This window comes from Pseudorca crassidens, chromosome 7, assembly GCF_039906515.1.
Source record: "Pseudorca crassidens isolate mPseCra1 chromosome 7, mPseCra1.hap1, whole genome shotgun sequence".
Classification (NCBI taxonomy): Eukaryota; Metazoa; Chordata; class Mammalia; order Artiodactyla; family Delphinidae; genus Pseudorca; species Pseudorca crassidens.
In genome coordinates, this window is record NC_090302.1 from 62,710,116 (window position 1) to 62,727,063 (window position 16,948).

General features: G+C 35.1%; 1 protein-coding gene across 8 annotated transcripts in view; it reads right to left on the bottom strand.

The window, feature by feature from the left end:
- The window catches only part of MPDZ (multiple PDZ domain crumbs cell polarity complex component), a 167,645-nt gene that overhangs the window by 97,682 nt on the left and 53,015 nt on the right, over positions 1–16,948 (bottom strand). For all 8 annotated transcript variants that reach the window (XM_067744394.1, XM_067744390.1, XM_067744393.1 and 5 more), the window contains 7 exons: positions 11,582–11,791; positions 10,955–11,094; positions 9,709–9,922; positions 6,908–7,036; positions 5,118–5,327; positions 2,190–2,304; positions 1,748–1,836 (listed from right to left, as the gene is read on the bottom strand). In XM_067744394.1, the coding sequence (XP_067600495.1) occupies positions 1,748–1,836; positions 2,190–2,304; positions 5,118–5,327; positions 6,908–7,036; positions 9,709–9,922; positions 10,955–11,094; positions 11,582–11,791 (1,107 nt within the window). The remainder of the gene's footprint in view (positions 1–1,747; positions 1,837–2,189; positions 2,305–5,117; positions 5,328–6,907; positions 7,037–9,708; positions 9,923–10,954; positions 11,095–11,581; positions 11,792–16,948) is intronic.

A 16,948-nucleotide genomic window follows, 5' to 3' on the forward strand; every position in this document is an offset into this window, starting at 1 on the left:
TATATCTCAAGAATGCTGGTTTTTAAAAAAGCTTTCTATTAGATTCAAATATATAGTCTGGGGGGCAAGTACATTAGCTATATATTCAATTTTTAATTCTTTATCAGATATGGATTTAGAATATGTATATATTCACTCTCTCCCTCTCCTTTTCCTCCAAAATAAAAAAAAAAAGTAAAGTAGTTAAGTTTCATTGTATATTAAAATAGAGATACAATGGGAAAGCTCTTTCCCAGGATATGACCAGCTTAGGTGGCACGCACAACTTGGTCTTTAGAGCAGATTTCAAGAGGTAAACAGGTGTAGTTAGGAGTTTTATAGAACAAAGGTCAAGAAAAGTCACAGAGTTGCAATGTAGAAGCAAAGAGCAGAGACTGATAAAGGACATCTCTATCTTTCTGTTAAATGTGAAAGAAAACACAAAACATAAAATTTACTCTTATCCATTTTTAAGTATATAGTTCAGTAGTGTTAAGTATATTCACGTTGTTATACGATACATCTCCAGAACATTTTCATCTTGCAAAACTGAAACTATACCCATTGAACAACTTCTCCCCATTTCCTCCTCTAACCAGCCCCTCACAACAACTGTTCTACTTTCTGTTGCTATGACTTTTTGTGCCTGGCTTATTTCACTTAGCATAATGTTCTCAAGGTTTTGTTGTAGAATGTGACAGAATTTCCTTCTTTATAAGACTAAATAATATTTTATTGTATGTATATACCACATTTTGTTTATCCATTCATCTGCAGATGGACCTCTGGGTCACTTACTCATCTTAGCTCTTGTGAATAATGCTGCAGTGAACAAGGACTCTTCTATCTTAACTACTATTAAGATCCCAAGGGGAAAACAGACTTCATTACACATAAACAAATATATATTAAGATAAATCAGCATTCCCCAAAATGTACTCCAAAGAATATAATATATGTTTGAGGGAAGAAAGAACATGATTACAAAAGTTTAGGAACCTCTGAAGTAAAAGAGTTAAACAAGTTTCTTTATTGGGAAACTTCTCAGGTTTTGATTTTTCAATGTGCATTGTGGACCCCTAAGAAATGATATCACAGGCAGTTTTTCCTAAACTTATTTAACCAGAAAGCCCTTGACGCAGGGTCTCTGGGATTCATGTTCTGAGAAGTAGTTAGGGTAGTCCAGTTTCCACTGAACACTGAACTGAAAGTTGGATTCTTTTTATACTACCTTGAACAGCTATGTGGTCAAAACGTACTAATGTTACTAGGATACAATTATGAGCTTGATCTAACCAAGAGGATCTGGCTTTATTTCTTTTATTCCTTTATAGTCTTACAGCTAAAAGGAGCCCTGGTCATGGTGCCAACAAAAATAGTGTCATTCTGAAGCTGATGTAAAAAAATGCACACAACCCAATTTCAGATTCAAGTACACTAAAAGTGATAATGTCTGGTCTTTAGTTTTGGAGCATCTGCAGCTAAAATACAAGTATGATTATTAATGTACCCAAATCATTAAAACCAGAAAGCAGATGTATTAGCAGTTAGTCAAGAAAGTGTCCCACCTTTAGAAAAGGTATCAATAAAGCTTCTATCCAATGCTCTGACTTCCACAAAATAATGAGTAATTGTGATGACAGCTCAAACCACCAAAGCAAGCTTCAATTAGTACAGAGCTACCTGTAGTTCTCAAAACTGCATGAACTAGGAGAATGCATCTCTCAACCATGAAAATTAACAAAGCTGTTATTAAATGTGTACTTACTGCTATAATTTGGTCTCCAATTTGGATTCTTCCATCATGTTCAACAGCACTGCTCTTTGTAATGCTCTTTACAAAGATTCCTGAAGGTTCTAAGATTAGAAATAGGTTTGTTTTTGCTTTGTTTTGCTTTACTATTTACAAAGCACACTCAAACAATACCCATCCTCCATTCTCCAAATATAAAATCCTAATTTTGCACAGATATAAATCAACCAACCACACAAAGAAAACCACTAGTAGAAACTTACGCTACAGAAAAAGACAATGGTTTTGTCTGAAATAAAATATCAGAGTCGCCTGCACTAAATCATTCCTAAGGAAGATTTCCATCAGTTTATGACAATCTGAAAATACATTATGTTGATTCAATATTTCATAAGACAAAGACATTACAGGCAATTGCCAAGATGAAAGAAATAGAATATTAATGTTTAAAAACTACCTAATTTTTTATCTCCAATGTAACCAGCAATGGTAATTCCTAATCCTTGGACATTTTTAGTGAGTTCTACATCAAATGTCTCATTTTCTTCACTTTTCTGAGTAGAAGCATCAACCTAAAATAAAATTGATAAATAAATATACACATAAATAAACATGTAAACAAACAAGATAATCTTTTTTAAGCCACAATCTTTAGAAATAATATGATGTAATTGGGTGTTAGAGAACTCAGCTAGAAAATTATAGAGTAGGGATTACTCCTTCAATCTTGACAACTTGGACTCAGCATCACATTTTTACTCAAAAGGAATGTCAAGAGTAAAGCTGAACACCCCCATCAGAGAAATATATAATTGTCTGTGCGTGCAAAATGTTAAAAATTAGACAGTTTCTTATTAACAAATTCTATTTTCAGGGATGGCTCATCTTCATTTTTGAAGAAGTTAGGATGTAATACAGTTAAAATAACTCATACTTTGAATCCACATCAGCAAGTTCAAATCTAGCTTTGCCACTGTTTTTTTCTAAGCATCACTCTGCTCAACTGTCTATCAGGAATAAGAACAAGTCCAGCTAACAATTATTGAGCAGTTTCTATATAACAGACACCTGTCATGTCTCAATTCATTTACTCCTTAGAATAAGCCTATGAGGTAGGTACAATTACTGTCAATTTTTCTCTGGTGAAACTGAGGAACACAAACTTTTCCAAGGACAAACAGCAATCTAGTAGAGGCAGAATTCAAATGTAGATAAGCTGGTTGCAGAACCCCTGCTCTTAAAAGCTGCACAGTATGTTAATTCCTCCTAGAATGTAGGGGCCATACTGCCCACTCAAGACATGCCGTTATTACTACCTTAAGTTGAGAGCTGATTCTAACACCATGAATGTGAATCTATCCTCCAGATATACTATTAATAGACTGATGATTATTTTGAAAGCCAGTGAAATATATCAAACAGCTAATTAAAACTGTCCTTGGGGCTTCCCTGGTGGCGCAGTGGTTGAGAGTCCGCCTGCCGATGCAGGGGACGCGGGTTCGTGCCCCGGTCCAGGAAGATCCCACATGCCGCGGAGCGGCTAGGCCCGTGATCCATGGCCGCTGAGCCTGCGCGTCCGGAGCCTGTGCTCCGCAACGGGAGAGGCCACAACAGTGAGAGGCCCACGTACCGCAAAAAAAAAAAAAAAAAAAAAAACTGTCCTTGTATTTGCTTTATAAATTCAAACTTTAATACAAAAAGCTTTTTAGAAGGAAAGAATGCCTTTACACATGATTTCCTTCATTCCTGGAGTGGTACCTGAAAGCAGATTTCTCTAATATGTAGACTTGTTATTATGTATTGGACTGAAGGGCAAGGCTCGCTGAATAAAGCATGAGTGAACTAGCACAGTAAGTCATCAATAAGTTGTTGGCATTATATACTAGTGTGGTGTCAGCAGATTCCACAGAGAACCCTAGGAAGATCACAAAAGAATGAAGTCTTTGGTTCGAATGGACATGCAGGTTGGGGCGAGCTGGTAATGGTTTCTGATTTTCTTTAAGCATACTCTGTACCTCACTGATAAGTCACCTAAATGAGATATAATTGTATAGTAAAGTTTTATTTTTTTCATTGCACATAATTATCTGTGCAAACTTAGCAAAAGTTTAAAGTTTAGATAATTACAAGAAAATGACAGGATGAAATCTGCTTCAATTGAAACAAATGTGTCTTCTATTTTTAATAAGACTTATGCAAGTGCTATTTTAGAGGGTGGCAATTTGACTATCGAATGGTTTTAAAAGGGGCACAAGCTTCACAAATGATGATATGCACAGAATAGATATTTTTCTAAGCTTTCAATTACATCAAGTGGTTTTTGGTATTGCATTCATTTATATATTGCTGAATAAAATGTTTTGTTTACCACAAAAGAATGCCATTTAAATACTTTCATAAACAGGCTTTCTTTCTTTACTTCTTTCTCCCTGCAAAAAATAGCAACGATACTCAATCCTAAAAACAACAGAATCATGGAAATTTCAAGTGTTCTAATAAAGTTTTAAAGGGCTTGTGGAGGAGGTTAGAATATTAAAAGAAAGAATTTGTAGCAACTGTTTAGAAAATAACTGTTTTTAAATCTATAAGAAAGGAATGTAGAACTTGCATTTGCTATAAAGCTCATATAGAAATTGGTCATAATTCTCTTCTTAAATATTTAAGAAATTTCTGGATAAAATTATTTTGTTGATATTTAATCCACTATCATCTTCTGACCTGAACTATTTGAGATAACCATCACATTATAATAATTTTGAAACATTCTAGCTTTTATCATACCAAGTTAAGAACAAAGATGGAATGCTCTGCGCCTATGAAGCTTTTGTCACAACCCCGAAAGCATAACTTTTCTCTAAAAAAAATTATATAAGTGGGTCAAGAATAGCAACTTATTACAAATCTGATAACAATTATATGACATACCTGAAAACAACAATGAAAGGTTTTAGTAAGCTTTATTTATCCACCTTGCCCACAAAAAGACACTAAGAAGCAAGGTGTTGAAAGGGAATGATTGGAACTTACAGCCCACCTTACAGAAACTCTTCTAAGTAAGAAAAAGATAGAATTAAATGTTTTATGTATTAGTAGCAAATAATTCTTTAAAATATATCCAAACTTCAAAACATTTTCCTCATAAATGTGCTTAGAGAAAAATCAAAAACAGTAATCTAGAATTTTTAAGCAATCTATCTTTCACCTGTTAGACATTATTCCTATTTAATAAACTATTATTAGTGCTGAAACATCATTACATTTGAATTTTGCTTCATTCTTTAGCACTAATACACTAACATTAATAAGTCTAGTTTCTAAATAAACACCACTGTCATCTAAGTGCTACAGTCTATGACTTTCCCATTAACTGCTTTTATCTCCTTACCCGCATCTCTGGTGTAGAAGATGGGGATGAGGAAAGCGTGATGCCCAAAGAGGTGGGCACCGCTGGTTCTTCCATGGCACCTCTTGCAATCATCAATTTGACTCTATTTCCACACTGTCTGAGGACCTGGGCTACTTGCTCACTGCTCATTCCTGCTAGATCTGTGTCACCAATCTTTAGAATGTGGTCTCCACTGCATAATCGCCCATGCTGAATAAAAAGGGATTGATTAGTCAGATTGTTGTTGTTATTATTATTAACTTCATCAGAGAAATCCCTCATTTAGAGGGAACGAGAGTAATAACAAAAAAAGAGCTATTACATGAATTACCAATCATGGTACATTAAACATGTGGTTGTGATGTTAACTGTCTTTTGAAGCATGCTAACTTCATTAAATGTGATGTAAGTAAATGAAATTCATAAATATTCTTTAAATCAATAGTTGATATGACCTTTTCAATTTGATTTCTACCCACTCGATGCAAGAAAGCACTAGTCTTTCTGTGAATTTTTTGAGGGATAAAATAAACAGAAAATGCCACTAAGGAAAGGTGAAGTATAACTCACTTCACAAATATATATAACTCAAAATACAGTATCAACCACAAAAATCCACTGAGTTAATACCACAATTTTCTGCGTTGCCATTTCAAAAATTTGCATCCCTAAAAAACTCATTTGCAGATGAAATATTTGTGAGACTTAAATTCAGATAAACCAGGGAAGTGAACAGCAGTCTGGTAAGCCTCCATACAGGCACTGTCCACTAGAACTTTCTGCAGTGATGAAATGTTCTGCATTGTCCAATATGGAAGCTACAAGCAACATATTGCTCTAGAGCACTTGAAATATAGCTCGTCTAATGGAGGAACTGGGGTGGTAATTTTATTTCATTTTAATTAATTCAAATTTGAATTTAAAAAGTGATATGTGGCCAGTACCTACAGTATTAGACAGTGCAGCTCTATACACAAGGTAAAGCTGATTTACCACAAGCCTGTCAATTAGAGAAATTTCACTGGATACTGCATGATACTGGCTAATGTTTAAAAGGAAGAAAACGCACATACTATTGAGTTACTCTCAATAATTGATAAGGTTGCCCATAAATCTGCCTTTCATTTACCAATATGAAAAATACTTGATGCACGTGACTTAAGTTCAAATACACATGCAAAAGCAAACAGCTTTATATATAAAACATTATAACCAAGGCAAAAGAGACACTAGAACTTGTCAAATTAAAATGTAAATCATAATTAGTAACTTTACAATTTTCTCACATATGCTCCAACAACTTTACATAGCATAAATGGCAATGCTTTAATAAACTACTCTAAGAGATAAAAACAGGCTGTACTTCATATACAAAGATGACACCAGTGACCCATCACTAAAGGGACAAGATGAATCTTATTTTTCGCCCTTCAATAATGAAGTATTCTTTTTTCCATAATACCTTGTAGCTATAAAACAGATAAGTAGGCTTATAAACATGATTTACAATCATAAAATAAAGGATATATACCTCTACAATGATCAAAACCACAACCTGGGCTTTAGTCTGTGATTCTAAAGAGGCTTAAGATCACTGTCTGTAACTGTAACTGAAAATCAAGGTCTCTCTTGAAATGTATTTCTCCCCAGGTCTAAGAAAAACATTTTACATACAAGTCCAGCGAAAGAGAAGATTTTGACACTGTCTAAAGCCAAATTCTCTTCTAACAGAAATGTAAAAGATGAAGGTGTATTTTTGATAAAACAAAAAATCTGCTGGAGTAGCTTACCTGATCAGCTACTCCTCCAGGCAGGATGGTTTTCACGATCACGCCAGTTGCTTTTCCTCCTACAATGCCAAATCCCAGACCAGAGCCATCATTTACCAATTCAATAGTCTCCACGTGCTGCCAGTGAACCTGAAAGCAAAGCCCCCATATGAATTTGAAAACATTTTACGAAAAACTAAAATTATTACTACAGTTGAGATCTCTATGAATATTATTTTGTGATTAGTATTAAATAACTAAGTGCAGACATAATAATGAGTTTTAACAGGGTCCCTTTTATTTAGTACACTTCTCTTTCAACATGTTGTTACTGCTATTGATATAACCATTCTTGAAATAATCAATACATCATTACAGTGACTGCATTTAACCAGGTAAAGAGAGATTTGCAAGATCCTTTGTAGAACTTAAAAAAAAAAGGGATGATCAAGGAAAGACTGTTAGCTGTTAAGAACTTCTTCTGCATAAACCCTATTGGGCGAGATTCCAAACAAAGTGACCTCTTAAAGTCACTGACAGCTGTCAGTGACTTTACAAAGCAAAATTAAGATTTTATTTGCTTACCCTTAGAGTCAACTGTTTTTTTTTCCTTTTTTCTTTTTTTTAAAGAGCTCGTACTCTGATAAGATCAATAAGATTGTTTTTTGTTTTTCTTTTTTAATTTATTTTTTGGCTGCACAGCACGGCATGAGGGATCTCGGTTCCCGGACCAGGGATCGAACCCGGGCCCTTGGCAGTGGAAGTGCGAAGTCTTAACCAGTGGACCGCCAGGTAAGTCCCTAGAGTAAACTTTTTTAAGGGACTAAAAATTTTTTTTTTTTTTTTTTTTAAGGAATGATGTCAAGTAAAAAGGCTACATAAAGAAAGGTAACAATCCCATTCACCACTGCAACAAAAAGAATAAAATACCTAGGAATAAACCTACCTAAGGAGGTAGTAAAAGACCTGTGCTCAGAAAAGTATAAGACACTGATGAAAGAAATCAAAGATGACACAGATGGAGCGATACACCATGTTCTTGGATTGGAAGAATCAATATTGTGAAAATGACTATACTACCCAAAGCGATCTACAGATTCAATGCAATCCCTATCAAATTACCAATGGCATCTTTTACAGAACTAGAACAAAAACTCTTAACATTTGTATGGAGACACAAAAGACCCCGAATAGCCAAAGCAATCTTGAGGGAAAAAAATGGAGCTAGAGGAATCAGACTCCCTGACTTCAGACTATACTACAAAGCTACCATAATAATCAAGACAATATGGTACTGGCACAAAAACAGAAATATAGATCAATGGAACACACCTATCATCAACTAATCTATGACAAAGGAGCCAAGGATATACAATGGAGAAAAGACAGTCTCTTCAGTAAGTGGTGCTGGGAGAACTGGACAGCTACATGTAAAGAATAAAATTAGAACACTCCCTAACACCATACACAAAAATAAACTCAAAATGGATTCAAGACCTAAATGTAAGACCAGATACTATAAAACCCTTAGAGGAAGAACACTCTTTGACATAAATCACAGCAAGATCCTTTTTGACCCACCTCCTAGAGTAATGGAAATAAAAACAAAATAAACAAATGGAACATAATGAAACTTAAAAGCTTTTGCACAGCAAAGGAAACTATAAACAAGATGAAAAGACAACCCTCAGAATGGGAGAAAATATTTGCAAATGAATCAACGGACAAAGGATTAATCTCCAAAACATATAAACAGCTCATGCAGCTCAGTATTAAAAAACAAACAACCCAATCCAAAAATGGGCAGAAGACCTAAATAGACATTTCTCCAAAGAAGACATACAGATGGCCAAGAAGCACATGAAAAGCGCTCAACATCACTAATTATTAGAGAAATGCAAATCAAAACTACAATGAGGTATCACCTCACACCGGTCAGAATGGGCATATCAGAAAATTTACAAACAACAAATGCTGGAGAGGGTGTGGAGAAAACGGAACCCTCCTGCACTGTTGGTGGGAATGATACACCACCAATGATACACCAACCAGTGGTTAATTGATACAACCACTGTGGAGAATAGTATGGAGGTTCCTTAAAAAACTAAAAATAGAATTACCATATGACCCAGCATATGGTATGGGCATATACCCAGAGAAAACCATAATTCAAAAAGACACATGCACCCCAATGTTCACTGCAGCACTATTTACAATAGCCAGGACATGGAAGCAACCTAAATACCCATTGACAGACGAATGGATAAAGAAGATGCGGTACGTACATATAATGGAATATAACTCAGCCATTAAAAGGAATGAAATTGGGTCACTGGTAGAGGCAAGGATGGACCTAGGGACTGTCATACAAAGTGAAGTAAGTCAGAAAGAGAAGAACAAATATCGTATATTCATGCATATATGTGGAATCTAGAAAAATGGTAGAGATGAACTGGTTTGCAAGGCAGAAATAGAGACACAGATGTAGAGAACATACGTATGGACACCGAGGGGGAAAGCGTGGGGTGGCAGGGTGGTGGTGGTGGGATGAATTGGGAGATTGGGATTGACATGTATACACTAATATGTATACAATAGATAATAAGAAACTGCTGTATAAATTAAATTAAATTAAAAAAAATTTTTTAGAAGCCTTAAACTTAATCATAATTACATAAAAAATATTCCAGGCCACAGAGAGATGCAACAAAAAGGGAAAAACCCAAGAAGTACAAAGAATCTACAGGAAGTGTGAACCCATACAAAACCTTAAAGAGATAGCAAAATACGTTCTGTTCCTCTTGAAAATCTGATGTACTCACCGGATTAGAGTGAGCTGAAATTGTGCTGGCCGCAGATGGAGAACGGGAAACTATGGGGCTGATGAGCTGAGGCAATGAGCCTCTGGCAATAACCAGCTTGACAGTATCTTTAGCTTTCTGCAGGATGCTGATAGCCTGCTGATGTGTAATTGTCTGATCAAGTGCCTGTCCGTTAATAGCAAGGATCTGATCAGTTTCCTTCAATCTTCCATCTCTAAGAATGAAAAAGGGGGTAAAAAACAACTAACAGCTCTCAAAACAATGACAGCTTCTTTGGCACGCATTTTCAGGTTATTTTTAATTCTATTTTCTAATGTCCACACTATGAAAGCTTTTTCCTGCAGTTGCACTTCTAAAAATATTTTTTCTATTTCTTTAATTTAGTATGTATATGAGATGGTGTTTACTAAACTATTGTGCCCAGTCATTATGCTGTACACCTTAAACTTACATACTGCTGTATGTCAATTATGTCAAAATAAAAATGGAAGGGAAAATATATATGCTTTGGCTCCAGTTGACCTACCCCTAATCAACCCCTCCCAGTTAAAAGCACCTTCTTTTCAGCTACCCACTCAACCTATACATTGTATTTTAGATGTTCCTATCCTCTACAAATGAAAGCAAAGATGTATATATTTACTTGTTGCTTTGAGTATATTAATAAAATATAGCTCAAATTATCATAGGCCATTTGTATACTTTTCTATAAAGTAATTTTAAAATCTAATCAAAAAGAGCCCATTTAATAGCAATGAGAGTACTGCCCTAGTCAAATTTTTCTTTCCTTACTAAAAAATGATTAAGTTATGACTAAATTTAAAAGTAACTCTCCTTTCAAAGGACTTTCTTTTTATCGTAGCAATGTTAAGAATTTAATGATTTCTAAAAACTAATTAATAACAGATTGTATTCAGTTTTTTGTCTGTTTTTATTCATTTTTGTTCCTTGAAATTCTCCCAAGGTGAGCAGTACCTTCTGAATCTGGTATCAAAAACAGAAAAGAGGGGCTTCCCTGGTGGCGCAGTGGTTGAGAGTCCGCCTGCCGATTCAGGGGACATGAGTTCGTGTCCCGGTCTGGGAAGATCCCACATGCTGCGGAGCGGCGGGGCCCGTGAGCCGTGGCCGCTGAGCCTGTGAGTACGGAGCCTGTGCTCCGCAACAGGAGAAGCCACAACAGTGAGAGGCCCACGTACCGCAAAAAAAACCAAAAACAAAAACAGAAAAGACACAGTGACAGTCTCACCTGTGGGCCACACTGCCCTCCTGGATCTCCTGCACAAATATCCCCAGTTCTCCCCGGTTTTCACTCCTCAGTCCCACAACACTGAACCCAAGGCCTCCACATGGAGGTTTGAGGAGCTCAAAAACTTCTATTTGGCGACCCTGTTCAGGAAAAAAAGCAAGAAATATAATTAAATGCAAATCACTGCACTTGCAATCATCTTATTAGTGACATTAATCTGTTCTTTAAAAAAAAAGAAATTAAAAATATTTTTTTCTAAGATAAACTTTATCACTCATCACCTAGAATGAGACATTTATTTATCCTGAAGAATATTTCTGAAACATAACATATAATGCTCAATTTAAAATATGATAATTAAAAAAAGGAACAGAAAAATCTCAGAATCACCTAAACCCACATAAATTCTACATCTTTGTCATTCCAATTTTTTCAGATATTATAAATGTCTTCATAAATAAGAATATAATATATATTTTAAATATACTTGATATATATTTAATGTATATATTTAACTTACATAATGTAAATATATATAAGTATTCTTCAAATTATCCAGGATTTGATTACATTCTTAAGATATTATTATACATTCTATCATTAACTATCAGGAAGAAATGCTCTTACCTGGGCCATATTTTTGATCAGTTGATCAAATTCATCAAAAGCAGGTTTCCCATTGATGTGTGCAGTACCCAATCCTGTAAGAACTTCCAGATTCCCATTATTTGGGGATAATAAAAATGATTCATTTTGCAGAGTAGGAATTACAGCTGGGCTGAGATGTGGAATGTGGGCACATTCAACATTTGAAATTGTGGGAGTTGCAATGTTTACCTAAGAGTAATATGGAGACTATTAACAACTTTGTCATTCCATAAACTATTTCATAGCAATCATCTCAAGAGAGGTAATAATGAAGTACCTACGAAATTTCAAAATGTCCATACCCTTTTATTCTGCAACTCTATTTCAAGAAATTTATTTCAAGGAGAAAAATTAGAAAAATACACAAAGATGTAAACCCAAGGATGTTCAGCACAGCACTATGTTTTAGGTGGAAAAAGTTTTAAAAACTAATTAAGTGAAAAGAATCAGTGTTCAACTTCAAGGTACTCATTAAAACACACACAAAAACACATCCATACATATGTTTTTAAGTGAAAAAGCCTAGTTATTGAACAATAACAGTAAGTATAGTACAATTCAATGTACACTCAAAAAATGTTTACATGTGTATTAAACATCTGGAAGAATATATACCAAACCACCAACAGAACACTAGTTGTCCCCAAGAGATGGGATTCCAGAAGGCCATTAACTTACCATATTGCTTGAATTTTTATAACAACCTATGCAGTAAAGAATTTGGTCTTTCCCAGAAAGAAGCCTGGCCTTTGTTCTTACCTCATAGGAAGAAACTTCTAAACCCTTGGAATTTCCCAGATGACAGAAGTGTCTCTGTTATTCACAGTGGGCCCCAAGGCCACATGATATCCTCTCAAACTCTTAAACTAAGTCATCTCACATGGGCAATCAATCATGCCTATGAAATGATGTCCCAATAAAAACTCTGAACACCAAGCTCAGGTGAGCTTCCTGGGTTGGCAATACTCCACGCATACTGTCACACATCAAGTTTGGGAAGGGAACACTCCTGAGGACCATGGAAGCTTCACATCTGGAATCCTCTCAGACTCAGTGCTATGCATCTCTTTCTTAGGTTAACTTTCAACCTGTATCCTTTCCCTATAACAGACCATAACCATGAGTCTTAACAGCTTTCAGTAGGTTCTATAGGTCCTTCTAATGAATTACTGAACCTGAGCGTGGTTTGGGGAACCTCCTGAATGTGCAGTTGGAATCAGAAGTGAGGATGGTCTTGTGTGGACTCTTCCTTCCAACTTTGTATTTGGAGCTTAACTCCTTGCTGTTGGTGGCACAAGTCTAGGGCAGAGCTTCTAGTCTGGAGGACTACGCCCTCAAACCTCACAGTATGGTTAACTCCAGGTACAATGATATTAATAAACAACAACAAAATATTCTGTAATTACTTGTATGTGCCTGTTATACAGAGCTAAATAATCTAATAATAATAAATAATATATTTATTATTAATATTTATAGAATATCTTATATAAAGTCATACTGACATTAATATAGTAATATTAAATAATAATAAATATTACATTAAAGCTAAGCAATTATTAAAACAGTGCAAAGAGTCAATCCTAATTTTGTATTTCTATAGGGTATCTGGAATGTAACTTTTAATTTACAATTAATCGTAAGAAAAGTTATAGCAATGACACTTTTGGATCACTCTCTAAGCTCATCTCCCAGCACTCTGTCCTTCACTCACAAAGCTCCAGCTATACTAACCACTTTACTGTTCCTCCAACTGCCAAGCTGTTCTCTCTAGCAGCCAAGTACGTCCTTCCCCCAAGGATCTACGTGCTTACATTTTTTGTTCATCCAAGTACACTTAACATCACCTCAGAGAAGGCCTCCCTGACAACCCTAACTAAGACTGCGTCCCACCATTACGCTCCATGAACTGACACTGCCCTGTTTTTCTTCATGGTGCTTATTATTGCCTGGCATGCACCCTGCTGTCATGGAGCTTCCACCCCAATCTGCAGAGACAGACTAGAATGTAGAATTCTCCAGTGGAGGAATTCAACTATTTTATTCTCTATTATATCCTCATCCTCTAGGAGAGTGTCTTGCACGGAGTTGGCTTTCAATATCCATCTGCAGAATAAATGTTTATCCATTTTTAAGGACCCACTCTGATCTAATCTGCCCAATGACCCTCCAAGAATCACTATTACCATTTTACAGATGACAAAATTACACAAAGTCACACACCTAGTAAGTAGATTATGACCTAGATTTTTTTCATCATGGTGCTACTACCATCTTCGTATTATACACATAGCAAACAATCATTTCTGGAAATGAGACATTAGTAAATGTCTTCCACTGACAGAAGCAATCAAAATATTTCACAATTTATGTCACCAATCCATGCCTAAGCTTGTTACCTGTCCTAAAAAATAAAACAGGAAACTCAGTAACTTACCAAAGTTACCAGTAATTCACCATTTTATTGGCTATCTACAACCACAGATGTAAAGGAGATCAAGGTATTTGAGGAAGAGGCTTTTGGGAATCCTTTCAAATGCTTATTTTAAAATCTACAGCAGGCATGATCAATTATTATTTTTTCAAAAGTAAGCTTCTTATGCCAAACCTGATTTTTTTTTAAACCTGAGCATGGCAACTTCAATAAAATCTGCCAGCAGAAGATACACTGTTCAGGTTGAAGCAGATGGCATCATGAAATCTGTGACAGACTGAGGATCCCACACACCAGGACCTAATGCCTATGGTATGTTTGCATAGGGAAAAAATATTTGGAGTTTTGCTACAGTGAGCTAGGATGAACAAATCACATTATAAGCACAAAGAGTCTGTCTGTGTGAAGTTAACTGGTGAAACAGAAGCTCTGACACTATGCAAGACAAGGTGTGAAGGCATTCCAAGAGTAAAGTTATATATGCATATAAAGCTATATGATATTGAATATCAATTGTCTTCCACAAATTTGTTAAAGGTTAACAAATGACAATGACTCCTCCTACCTCCTCCCAGCCACTGAGGTCTACATAAATGTAAAAGCAAAGAGATCACATAAGTAAAAACTAAAATTTAATTATACCGTTATACAAAAGGCTTGTTTCTAACTTTGAAAATTTATACCCATAGCAAAAAGGCACCTTGTGATTCTGCCATAGCTTTATTAAAATGGCTTTCTGAACTATAATCTCTTTGAAGAACAAGAATGAATCTTCTTTGCCATGATAGGTCTGTTCATAACAGACACAGTATAAATGTTTAATAAAAAGAACTTGACTCCCATCTTGGTTTATAGAATATAAAATAAACAGAAGAAAACACAACTATCTGTTGATTTTTACATACAGGTAAACAATCTGTATAATTTATGGAAGTTGCTAGTAAATGAGCAAGAGTCACCACATAATTTTCTGTTCTCTGCTTAGTTTCTGGCTATTTCAGTCTAAAAAGGTCTTTTATGTTCTTAGTAAATAAACATGTATTAATTTATGGATTCTAATTAGTGCTAACATTAAAACATAAATTAAATAAAAACTATGTAAGGTATTCAATTAAAAAGTTACCAAATTCTTTGTGAAAGGGTAATATGGAACACCATCTCAGTAGGAGCTCTATTATAAGATGTAGTCAGAACCAGCAAAAGGTTCACTTACTCTAAAAGACCAGATAAAGCAAAAATCATAACAAAGGACAAATATACAACTTAAGCACGTTATTTTAACTTAAAACACACATACATATTCACAAATATCTTGATACATGGGAGGTTCCACCCTCTTTCTTATATAAACCACATTCATATAATATGGACTTGTTTTTCAAATTCAGCCTCTTTACAAGGTGAAGCAAGAATCTGGACACTTGGGAAACAATTTCAGGATAGAAACCTTCCAGATTTTTAGGATATTTTTCTTCGGTGTTTCACAGTTGCCTCTAACACAACCAACTCACCAACAATTGTTTTATCAATTCACCTGTGTAGTCTTTAAAATGAATTTAAATAACTTTTCACAGAAAAATATCTTTTGTCATAACTTTTATACTACATAATAAAGCCACACAAATATAAAAATATTATGACTTGCATAACTATCTCTAAAATGACTTTTTAATAAATATACACTTACAAAAGCAAACAGACAAGAAAATATCTGACTGAACAAGTGTTTAGTGCTCCAGGCATCAGTCAATATGCACTACAGGAGAAAAGGACAGCATCTTTCTACGTAGCAAACAACTTATATGGACGTGTACTAAGAGAGCTGCCTCTTCTATAAGAGCATCCCAAGAAAACAAAAATTGTCTTTAGTTCTATGTACAATTAAGCTCACCCTGTGGAAATAACTGTATCAGAATAACTCTTCCACTGAGATCATTGGAAAATTTGCATAAAAAGCTGTTTAAAAAAAAACCTTTAAAAGATCAAAAGGAAACCATCACTTCTGCCATATTCTATTCATCAGAACTAAATCAGTAATGGCAGCCCATACTCAAGAAGGTATCACACAAGAGCACAAATACCAGGAAGTAGGGATTATTGGTGTCCAGCCTCCAGGCTGTCTATGATAGCACATCACGGTAAAGCAGCTGAAAGCCAAGACAGAGGGAAGATCTTAAAAGCCACCAGAGCAAAAACAGACCTTATATTCAAAGAATAAAGGTGACATCTGACTTCTCAAGTGAATCACTGAAAGACAGAAGAGAACTTAAAAATTAAAAGAACTGACAACCTGACATTTTCAGAACAACCCCCCACATACATACTCAACACACAAAGTATTGTCTCAGTTTTGTACAAAAGAAATACCAAAATAAATTCTTTTGCAAGAAGAAAATGATCCCTGATGGAATTTCCCTAATGCAGAAAAAACTGAAGAGCACAAAAAAGGGTTTAAAAATGTGAGTAAATCAACAGAAATTGCTTACAACACTACAACACATAATCGAAAAGTTCTGAAGTTTTAAATTCATGTCAAATTAAACTACGTGAATAATTACACAAAATATAGGAGTAGGGTAAATGGGGTGAAAGGTAATAAGTTCCTTGAATTTTCCAGGAAGTAGTGAAAGTACTAATTAAAGTGGAAACATATACGTTAAGGATGTATATATCTGATGAAGGACTCATACCTAGAATATATAAAGAAAATTCAAAACTCAGGAATCCAAAAAATCCAATTAAAAAATGAACAAAAGACACAAAGAGACATTTCACCAAAGAGGATACATGGATGGCAAATAAGAACATAAAGGTGTTCAGCATCTTATCTGTTAGAGAAATGCAAATTATAAGCACAGAAAGATATCACTATATACCTAACAGGATAACTAAACAACAGCACATGCTGGTGA